Below are 12,273 nucleotides of genomic sequence, written 5' to 3' on the forward strand. Positions count from 1 at the left end.
TCATTAAGTGTCAAATTGGTTGGCAAATAAACAAATGAATAAACAATTGAAAAGTTCATGATAAGAATCCCAATTTTCAAAACGTTATAACTTTGTTATTTTATATCCAATTTTGGTTCTGTGAAATGTTTCATTTAGATAAAATAATTCATATTTTGTATGTAAATTTATTTATATTTTACCTGAAAAATAAATTTTTATGCTTAACTATTTTAATTGAAAAGAATTTATCGTCATGCATATTTAGAATAACAACTTTTGTTGGAATTGTTTGCTAATTTGATGAATTTATTTTACAAAACTCCAAGACGGGAAAGGAGTCATGGCCATCGCCACTATACGTCACTTAAGTTACATGACGTCTCAATAGATGGTCTCCTTCCTTTCATACAAAGCCTCTTGGACTTCATCACATTAGAACCAAACTCTTTTCTATACCTCTCACTCTACTACACTCCCTTTACAAAACAAGTCTTGGCACTCCTGTTTCTGACCCTACCTCATTATTATACAGACCTGTTGCCATCATTTTAGATATTGTTTTCCACAGCCTCCTTAAACCAGTTTTTGTGAAGATGAAGAAAAACGATAATTTCTTCCACTACCGTTTGTCAACAAAGGTGTAGATGCAATTAATTTGGCTAACATCCTTCATCACAAAAATGTTACCAACAAAATTCCCCCATATTTCAAAGACAAATCCATACCAATTATTTCATATCCTTATACTTCACCCGCATTGCATCTAAAACCACCTGACTGTACTTGTAAAAACTCTCCATTCAAAAATGGTCCTTCCGGTCACGTCGTTACGGGAGATTTGTCCATCATCGAAAACAAATCTCTGCGTAATATCCTTTCTAAAGGTCCCTAGTACCGTGAACCGCTCTCCATAAATTGGAATTATAACTTAAAAGTTCTTATGGATGCCGTGGAGGACTACACAAGAAAATGGATAAAACGAGAACAAAAATATATTGATTCTCTGTCAGAGTGGTTAAAGGCCGTGAGGTCCTTAATTTTGAAACAAATGAAATTCTTAAGTAGGTCAATGAATACCAATGCTACATCCGTTTTCAAGGACCCTGATGCAGCAAAAAAAATTGTCTACTATACATGACAAATATGTTGTTGTACCAACAGACAAAGCCCAAAACAACACTGTTTTTGTCTGCAAAATATTCTACATCCAATGTTTATTATCAGATGTAGACATAGAAATTAATAGCAGTGATAAGACCTATACTGCTAACACACACTCCAAAGAAGAAATTGTGGAAAACCATAAATCTGTGCTATCCTCTTTCGGGCCTTCTACCAAGGACGATGACCGTGATTTACCGTCCATGTACTGGATTCCTAAACTCCACAAGAATTCACACAAACAACGTTACATTGCTGGATCTGCAAAATGTACCACCAAACCTCTTTCAAAACTTTTAACTTCTATACTCACAGCTGTCAAAGAGGGTTTGCAGTCCTACCACAACACTTGTCACTCCCGTAGTGGTATTAATTCAATGTGGATCCTGAAAAATTCTTTTGGAGGCAATGAGTTCAAGACTACTATCAGAATATAATAGCATTAAAACCTATGATTTTTTAACACTGTATAGTCTATTCCACATACTCAGTTAAAATATGACTTAAAAACATTATACATCGTTGTTTTTCCAAAAAAAGATGGTACACCTAGATACAAATATATAGTTATTGGCAGAGATTCCTCATACTTTGTAAGAAATAATTCTAAATCATCTTCCAAATATACAGAAGAAGATGTTCACAAAATGCTGAAATTTTTAATCGGCAACATATTTGTCCAGTGTGGTGGACGCGTTTTTCAACAAACGGTCGACATTCCAATGGGATCAAATTGTGCTCCTCTACTTGCTACCTATTGCTTCACTCTTATGAGGCTGACTATATAGCTGATCTGATCCGAAAGAAAGAATATCGTTTAGCTAGATCCTTTAATCTCAGTTTCCGCGTTATAGATGACGTATTATCTTTAAACAATCCTAATTTGGGGGATTTGATACATGGCATCTACCCCAAAGAACTTGAGATAAAGAATACTACAGACACTGAAGTCGGTCTCATATCTTGACTTACAAAATCGAGGTAAAGGAAAACTATTGACCAAACTTCACGACAAACGTGATGACTTTTCATTCAAAATTGTCAAGTTTCCTTTCATCTGTGGCAACATCCCTTCAACACCTGCGTATGGAGTGTTCATATCACAACTCATGATATACCAGAGCTTGCCGAGACTACGCAGACTTTTTGTATCGCGCTAGAATTCAAACAAATAGGCTTCTGGAACAGGGTTATGTTGCTACAAGATTGAAGTCATCACTACAAAAGTTTTATGGCCGTCATCATGAACTCGTTGATCGTTACGGTGTATCCATCTGCGTCATGAAAACTGATTTGTTCAACGTACGTGTCATAGTTTTCCTTTCCTCTTTCGTCTACCCCGGGCTTGACTTTTTATGAGCAACTCGGCGGGTGTTTCTAGAAAAGCAGAGGACGCTTACCCAACCGGTGCACCTGGTCCATGCTCCCAGTTTTTAGTTGAGTCCGAGTTGCTCATTTTCTTTCGTTACTTTGTAAGTGTGATTTTAGTTACTTTATATTCTTTGTTGTATGTGACTGTTTTCCATGTCTGGTCTTTGACTGGATGACATTCTCTTTTCGCTATAACCTAGGTCCCTTGATTACTCTCTCAAAAACAATATCGAAATAGGCAAAGAAAAGTTCTATGAGTTCCCCGTGACAATCGTCACTTTTCAAAACAATGCACATGTTCTACTGTCATTTAGAGTGATTACACAATTACATATACAAAGCTGTTTTGCTAAATATAATATATCTGTTTGTATGCTATCTAGATCTCGTGGTAACTATGCTGTAATTGAAATATATTTAAGGCATTGTTGTGTTGTAAATATTTTATACGATCATTCCGACATCATGCTCTGTTGTTCGTGACATTTTAAGACACTGTGTTACTTTTATGGTCTATAGCTTTCTTTTTAGGATTGTTTAATAATCAGTCACATATATTCAATGTGGGCGGGTGACTTGCATGGACAATTATTTTGCAGTTAGAAATGTAAAGAATTGAGATTACTAGGTTAATGTCCCCGGCATTTTGAAGCCAGCCATGTTTGTCATCTATAGCGAGTTCATTGACATTTCTTATCTAGCATTCTTTATTTTTAGTATTTAGCAGCCACTGGGTCGATGCCATTGCTGTTGGGTCAAAGGCATGAGGATATTCACCAACCCATTAGCTAGACTTGTCTGTGATTTATATCATAGATTTTTTTCAGAAATTTGCAAATTTTTTCCGAAATAAAACAATGAGAAGCACTAAACCACTGAGGCTTTATTCTTAGTGTTACACTTAGTGGAACTTCTTGACCTTCAACTTGGCATCATATTTTCTTTGTGTTTTTTGTTTTGTTTTGAGTACTTCTTGCTTGTATTTTGTTTTTGGAATTAGAACTTCCTATATAACTGGTTTTAATGCTGCTGATTAGAGGTTACTCCTTAAACACGCGTGTACAGTTTACCTTAATTCGCAATATTTGTATGAGTGGTATTTTTGTATTGCAAAAATAAAATAAAAAAAAAATAAGAATGAGAAAAACGATACTGGAGCAGCGAACTCAAAGAGAAACTAAAAGATTATGGTGGATGGAATATGATTCACTGTTTACAACACATGTAAAGGAATGTGCTAGTAAAATTATTTAGAGAGATCACAATTTGAATGTTTTCAGGTGGAGAAAGTAAAAAAGAAATGTCAGAATACAATTAAACACATGATATAAACTGAGAATAACTGATATATAGAAACTTTAAAAAAAAAAGTGAAATATAAGGAGATGGACTATGTGCACCACAAAAATAGAACTGTTTTCCTCGAAATCTAACGATTAGCTAGCATGTTATGCCAGTTAGATAATAGACACACACGTTGTGGTGACCAAAGTAACGAAGTCAAAATTTTGAAAAATTCCATCAGACAGATCAAGCCAGAATACATGGGCTTTTTCATTATTTAGCACTCTCATACATATTTTTAGAAAGAAAGAAAAAAATGATCATGTAATTAATATGGCACTATAGGTCCCCCTTTGGCACAAATGAAAATCACACAAGAGTACGACCCAAGGACAACACATTCTACACTTTTTAACATGCCCACTCTTTCGGTCATTAAGGGTTCAAATTATGTTATATTTCGCACCTGTTGACTGAACTGTTGTCAATTTCACGAACATTACAAAACTACACAACAAAGGACGCCATCGTTAAAATCTGTGACGTGTATGTGTGTTTACTTCCTTTAATGGTTCCTTTTTTATTAACTGATGGTTTGATACTTATATAAACTCAAGGTGGCTGCCTTGTGAAACAAATAAAACAGCTATCTTTGCAAAGAACACATCATACATTTGACAAATGATGGCATCTTTATTGTTAGGGTAAAATATTTCTAAAAATTCCTCACATCATTCAAAATCAAAATGTTGTTAAGAAAATATTATATACAGTTTATTATTAAATACATATGTACAATATAATTTTTCTAATGAATGTCTCTTCAAAGACAATAGATTGAGTTATGATGACAAAGTAATGAATGGGCAAATTTATTTAATAACAGCTTCAAATAAATCTACCAGCCCCACCTCCGAAGTGAAAGACATGTTAAGTGGCTTTCTGCTGTCTGCAGAAATGTGCAGATATTCTAGGAAATTAACAATAGTGTCAACGCCATGTTTATAAACAGCTATCGATTGGCATCAAGGAGCTTCCGGACAGTTTATCTGTGTACAAGTTGGCTACAATAGCAAAAACAATTACACACTATTAAGAAATACAAGTGACAGAAAAAAAAGGAAAAAGCAAAGATCACAAATTTTCAAGTGCATGCATTTGTCGATTTATTATACGAAGCTTACTCCTGTTGAATTGGTGATCATGCATTTCGTCTGTGTATGCAGCTTAAAAGAATTACAATGAAATATTGAGATCTCCATCTCATTCTCACAGAGTAAGTGTTTTAACTTAAAATAAATGACTCACACGTCAAAGACAAATGAGGAAATTATTTGTATTTTTCAGCAAGTTTACTAGTACTTAAAAGAATCAGAAAGATTTCTTGTTGTATGATTTGTAAATGAAGCGGATATTTTTTTTGTGTTTTGCTGTGTTAAAGATAGTCACCACCATCACACTCCCTTCTCCAAACTATTTTTTTTCTCCAGGTGACTTTTAGTTACGCACATTATAGTAATGTATAGTTGATATATTGTTAAAGCATGCTGTCTTATTCTATATTTGTGTATGTTTATATATTTTATATAGGAAATGACTGAATAAGTATGATTTACTTTTGTCAAATCCATTTTGTTTTGAGCAAATAAAATATGTTAAACCTAAGAACAAAGACTAATAAGATTAAATAGTCGGGAATACCTACCACACCATCATCTCTTTCACAGGCACAATGGTTTCCACATCGATCTACTGGTATGACAAAATTCTTCCTTATAAACCAATCATTATACATACAACCTACAACATATATTAGGTTTGTATACTGGAAACCAATGATACTGAAATTAATATTCGCTTTTGCTAAAGTTTCCGGATTCTGTTAAGTCTATCGCAGGTATCAATTTGCACGGTTTAAAAAAAATATTTATCGTTTTATAGCTTTAAATATCAATTCATGGAAACTGTATTTCGCGCTTGTCTGTCCAAAATAACGAAAATTGATATGTTTACAATATTCCCTCCTAATTCACGGTTGGAATTTCAGGGGTTCTATAAAAAAAAATCACGAATATATATATTTTTTAAGATTACATCCAATTTCAGCCGTCAAAAATCACGAATATACATTTTAAGATTACATCCAATTTCAGTTCTGAATGAAAGGATATCATAAAAACTTTTAAAAGAAACCATGCAACAGTATATGTATCGGGTATATTGTTAATACCACTTACCAGCCATGCATTTACATTCTAGCAGAGGTATCCATTTGGGACATCTATATTTATCATCATAAACACAAGCTTCACCTTTTGGGCATTGACTGAAATTTATATGAAATATAAAACAAATGTGATATTTGATCAACAACAATAATAACCGCACCGATATATTTTTGAACAACACCAAAACAAAAAATATTGATAATGCATTTTACATGCTTTTGATAATATTTCGTTTTGGAATTTTATTTTTATATATATATCAAATAAATATGATTATTTGACAGCTCCAAATTTTCTACAAGTAATATTGTCTATGACAGAGTATAAATCGAAAATTTTGGAGTCTTTATGAAAGAAATTAAGGGTTGAATCGTAATGTTGGCAAATAAACCTACTAAGATTTTCAGAATAATATGAGTTCAATCGTTTGAACTATTTGTACAGTTGAAGAAATCATTAAGAATCAATGAAAACAGAGTGTTATAGATAATTTACCTGTGTTGACAGCTATATTGGGGAGCAGTTGTTGTTGATGCTGGGGTCATTGTTGTAAATGTAATTCCCGGAGCCAATGTTGGCATTGAGGAAGGCCTTACGCCATTTGGGGTAGGCCTCACATCATCAGGAAATACATCTTTAAATCCTGCCAGTCCAAATTGTGTGAACACCGATGTTGCATGCTGGGGGAGAGTGTTTGTGAAAATATCCGTCATGAATACACCAACACTTGGATCTCGTGGATGAGCTAAAGAGATGTTCGAATTTGTGTTGCTTGAAGCTTGTATGTCATTGCTAGTTTCAAAGGCAGACCTTGGTATATTTCCAAACTGTTGACCTTGACTTCCTATAAACTGAGGTTGTGTTGCTGGGTTAAACACTCCTAACTGAACGTTCTGTTGTTGATTTGTACCAGGAAACTGACCGACTTGAATTGCACCAGTTTGAAATGCTGTAACTTGATTACTTTGGGCATTTAGAAACTGCCCCTGGTTTTGAAATTGATTTTGCTGTTGTCGAAATATTGCATTGTTTTGTGCTTGCTGAACGTTTTGATTTACTTGAAATTGTTGGTTCTGTTGTGTTTGTACATTTGTATTTGAGATATCACCTACATCATTGTTTGTTGTTGGATCTATTAAGTTAAACCGCTCACCAAATGTATCAGATCCGGTTATAGAATTCACTGCATTTGCCATAGCATCTTGGTTATTTGCTGTTTGGATACCCCCTACACCAAACTGTTGATTGACTTGAAAACCTCCCGTTGTAAACTGCTGAGTTCCTTGAACATTGTTCTGTAAAAAAGCCTGATTTTGCTGGATATTTCCTATAGTTTGGCCTGCCGCGATGTTGACCTGTGTATTTGGAACAGAAGTGGGCAATGCTTCTTGTAGGTTTCCTCCTATAATATTGGTCCCTCCAGTTTGAGTGTTTTGAGTACCTGGTATAGCAACGGGTGGCATAAGTGTTGCTGAAGGAAGTTGAAGTCCTGGAAATGGATTTCCAAAACCTCCACCTGTTTGAATAATTTGTACATTTGGAGGTTGAATACCACCCCCAGGAAACTGTCCGATAATAGCACGCTGTCCCGGCTGAGGAATATTGCCGAAATTTTGGCCTTGAAAACCAATTTGTCCACCCTGTGCGCTTTGCTGACCTCCTTCTCGGAGAATAACGCGACCACCCTCAGTCACAGTAGTTTCAAGAAGTTGTACACCTGCTGAACCATCTGGGGGAGATATTGAAAATGTGCCTTGCTGCTCTAAATCAATGGTCTGTTGTATCGGCCGAGGAAAATTTTGAGGCACGAAAACATTTCCACCGAATGCTTGCTGTCCAAAAGGCGAAAATTGAGTTCCAAATCCTTGACCATTTACTCCAAATATTTTCAAAAATACTGTGACTATCGAAATAATGCATGTATAGTCCATTTCTACTTCAATATAAGGGTCTAAACTGTAAAAAGGAATTGCTCGAAATGAACGAGTTTGTTATAACAGATTGACTACCATATATTTCTAGCTATAACCATCAAGTGAATACAGCTACAAACTAGATCTTTATGTTGACAGGGTGTCAAAGATGACAATTTTTATGGTTTTATTCATAGTTATCATGTCTATAGCGCTCGAATACACAAACAAAAGGTGGGAAGATGGAGAACTTAATTAAAATAGGATCATTTTTCATTCTTACCACCAATTGTTATTAAGTTTAACTATCTTATTAAGTCATTCCGATCATTTACTGTTCTTGATTAATCATTGTCAATTCTACCAGAAAATTGTCTCTGATTTTTTTACCCTACATTCATGATGATACTATTTATTTCATAGTCAGTATTGGAAGTAATTAGCACGGAAAACCCGGATCGTTAGTTTTCTGAATTAAGGATGTGATATTGTTACCATTGTGTGGTCAATAGAAGTTTGGTGTTTCTGACCAGAATAACATTATTATGATCATATCATTATTGTTAGTCGGTAATTTGTGGTATTGTAATTATTTCCACCAAGGAAAAGGAAACATGAAAATAAGAGTACAAACAGAAAAAAGATAGCATGAAAAAAAGATAACAATGTCTAAAATAGTCAAAGTGATATTTATTCAATGGTTTTACCTCTGACTTAAGGAAGATCATACCTAATATTTCAGTTAGGTAGATTTTCCTGTTCTTTCTCAAAGATAACATTGAACGAACATACTGTTAAATTGTAGGATAAAATGTAGGTCACCAAACTTAATTTTGACATAATTCAGCCCAAATATACAAAATTTCATATTGATTCTACAGGGAATTTTAAAAGTTTCGCTTACTATTAAAAAAACTGGTAGATAAAATTTCTTAAAATTTGTGTAATGAACTCTTATTTGGTATTTATGCATATTTGCATATTATACATTTTCTTGTAATATTAAAAAAAAAAACACCTTAAATCCCCATTACAATTCTATAGAACATTTCCCCGCCAATTATCCTCCCTTTGAAAGGGGATTTATAAAGTTAATGTTTGTAATGTTTCCATATTTAAGTTTATGCGGAATATCTTTTGAATAATTTTAGAAACATTTCTTTGCATCTTTTCAAACACTCTTTGTTAACTGAAAATGTATACTTCTGTATGATCTTGCAAGTTAACAGAATAGAATGCCCCATGTTAAAGGTTTGATCTACCTTAAATCACAAAAGCTGTTTCAAAATGTAATAATGCATATTTACCGGATACTTCTAAAGGCAATATACAACGAACCGCAATATTTGAAGAACATTTCTGATCTCTATATAGAGAAACACAATATATATAACTTTAAAACACTAAAAACTAGATAAAGAGTAATCAATTGAACCAAGATTCCGGTGGAAATCAAAAGAATGTGATCCAGGGACCAAGACCAGACATGAAAAAAAACCAGACACACACAACCAAGAACATAATATAACCAAAGCAATACATACCAGACAACAAACGTAAATTAGCAACTAGGACTCCTTTTAAAAATGGGAGCGCACGGATCAGGTGCACTGGTCAAATAGTCAAAACAACAAACCAAAACATAATATATTCTATAATTGTATGAGAAAAAAATCTGTTTATTCTGAAATGAGTTTTAGAAATTATTGGGTATACACTTTGGTTTTAACACTCTACCCCATAATATATGTTGACCTGATTAGTAAATAGTAAATCTAATATTTTTTTTAGTTGTTGCGAAGATATACTAAACTTACAAATAAAAATCTTTACAACTGAATTTTCATTTTCTGTGTATGTATCAGTAAGCTCAACTCATTGTCAATTCAAATCAATGCATTAATTAATTAATTAATTAATTCATTCATTCATTCATTCATTCATCCCTTTTAAGTAACTTGAAAACAAGTATGATATACTCATAGTGATAAAAATAGATTTTTTTCTCGAAAAATTCTTTACCTTTAAAAACATTTCGAATACACAGTCAAAGGTTTATAAAGTTTCATACACAGTCAAATGTGCCACACATCGATTAATTTACCCGTTACGAATTTAGTTGTTGTCTCAGAAATACAACATTCATGCAAGAAAACAACACAAAACCAGAAAAAAATAGTGTTTATAAAAAGTATTTGGGACATAGATTCGGCTAAACGGGCCATATCCTATGAGGCATGATACATAAACTTTGTGAGAGTACTTTACTGCTATGTCAACGATTGGTCAAGGTGTTTATATCAAATTCCATGATCATATTTATGTCAATAGATCAGTAATTAACCCTTCATATTATGAAAGTAAAGACATTAAATAATTCTGCTTATTATTTATGCCAATAAAAAACGGTAATGTTATGAGTGCTTAAATTCGCAAAATCATTGATTATTTGCATAGTAAATTTAGAATCAGTCGATACGCACTTAACATAGTCCTAGTTTTCTCTGACCTTGAAAGTCTTAATTTTGCAAGGATCTGCATTCAAGCAAACGATCCTGACATCTTAAATTCAGGATCATATGATAATAACAGAAAAGAACAAGCGTGTGAAACATCCCACGTGGTTGTAAGATCACCTGAACACTACTAATACAATAAAAATTATTTGGATAACAGTGAATTATCGAACGTTCCATGTGATGTGTTATAAATTTCGTTAAAAAATCATAAAAATCATATGTGATATAGATTCGAAACCTTATCCCGCTAAAACGTCAAAACACTTCTCACTTACGGCGTTTGTTCTTTTATGTCACTGATGGTTCAGAATATCTAAATTTTAACTTTCAAAAAAACCTTTAAATTATTGAGAAAATATAAGTAGGATATTCAAATGGTAAATAAACACATTTTTAGAACCAAATACGTAGAGAGTTCAAGATTAAAATTAAATAACGAACTGTTTAACTTTAGTGCCAGAACTACTGATAAGACTTTTTGTGATTTCATAACTGCTTTTATGTTAAAAGATTCCTCCAACAGCTGTGAATTTGGATAAATTTGTTAGAAATTGTTTTAATTTTCATTTACTCTAATTCTCATTTTTCTGCTTGGAAAAGTTGTAAACATCATGATATTTAATATTTTACTGTGAATAATCCAATAAAAAACATGAAAATATGTTGATTTCATGACAGAGTAGTAATTATGTTAATTCAATTAAGCAAGGATCTGGGACATATTATTTGGAATTATACCTAGTTTAATATTCCTGATTAATAATATTGTGACAAATCAATCAAGATTTTGATTTGATCTACCATGGAAGTTGTGAATATACTCAGAACAGTAGTTTTATTTTAAATAAATAAATTTAGATTTAATTAAAATGATTAAAATTAGATTTACGAATTAAATAATCAAACATATATAAACAATAAATAAAAAAAAAAGTTACAGGTCGGTTCATAGGAGAAAAAATATCAGTCATTTACATAAGTATTGACGTTTTCATACTACAATTTGAACACAGAATAAAATACTACTTAAGATAATTTAACTGTGCTCTTAATCATTATTGTTTACAATTAGGAAGTGCATCATTAGCCTTTCAAGGCTGGCCGACTGTAATCGAAATCATGGTTTTATAGAATATTAAGTCAGGTTGCACAATAACAATAAAACATATAGTAGTTTCAAGAAAAGCTAAAGTGCGTAGATTCGATTTCAACAAATAACTAAAAAAATTACCGAAGCATCCTTATAAATTATGTTGTTATATTTGATTATTTAATATCTTCTATTCTACCTTTCCTAATCAGACTACGAATGCTGAATGTACTGGTAGCTAACTTCTGAAGAACAATTTTATTTAAGCTAGCTGATAACCTATATATTCAATAGTAGACGACTAAGGTGGATTTAGTAACTAGAGATAGTATTAAATAACAAATATCATATGGTTCACACGGACATGGGTATTTATGTAACGAATTTGAACTGGTGTTAAATAATGTCCATTTATCATCGTTGGCCTTGTCAAGTGACCGCAACAGATTCAGTGTATCCAAGCATCTTAAGGAGATAAATGTCAAACCTTTGACAAAGTTATTGTTGTTTATTTCCCGAAATGGATCTTGGTTTTAAATTATGCCTTCTCCCACACTGTAACATATAACACCAATTTGTACTGTTGTTGTTTCTCCTAACATAGACAGGTGTTATAAGGTGATGACCTGTCGTAAATCACTTGTTAAAGAGAGAAAACATAGGCGATTTGTATCACGCATGGAATCTAGATTATGTTCTTCTTAATCGCTTGGTTTGCAATATAA

General features: G+C 32.8%; 1 protein-coding gene across 1 annotated transcript; it reads right to left on the reverse strand.

The window, feature by feature from the left end:
- Nucleotides 1-4,823: 4,823 nt before the first annotated feature.
- LOC148619491 (uncharacterized) lies at nucleotides 4,824-7,957 on the reverse strand. Its single transcript, XM_088577043.1, has 4 exons — nucleotides 6,522-7,957; nucleotides 6,036-6,124; nucleotides 5,504-5,598; nucleotides 4,824-4,862 (listed from the first exon to the last, which is right to left on the reverse strand). The coding sequence occupies exons 1-4, from the start codon at nucleotides 7,955-7,957 to the stop codon at nucleotides 4,824-4,826; spliced, it is 1,659 nt and encodes a 552-aa protein (XP_088433169.1).
- Between the last annotated feature and the right edge of the window lie 4,316 nt (nucleotides 7,958-12,273).

Source organism: Perna viridis, chromosome 4 (assembly GCF_037379345.1).
Source record: "Perna viridis isolate PV_CMFRI_1.1 ecotype Kerala chromosome 4, ASM3737934v1, whole genome shotgun sequence".
NCBI classification, from domain to species: Eukaryota; Metazoa; Mollusca; class Bivalvia; order Mytilida; family Mytilidae; genus Perna; species Perna viridis.

Coding starts and splice junctions, on each gene's coding strand:
- LOC148619491 (XM_088577043.1), bottom strand. CDS start 7,957: ATGGACTATACATGCATTATTTCGATAGTCACAGTATTTTTGAAAATA. Junction 6,125..6,521: donor CAATATAGCTGTCAACACAG/GTAAATTATCTA, acceptor TATAAATTTCAG/TCAATGCCCAAAAGGTGAAG. Junction 5,599..6,035: donor AGAATGTAAATGCATGGCTG/GTAAGTGGTATT, acceptor TATATGTTGTAG/GTTGTATGTATAATGATTGG.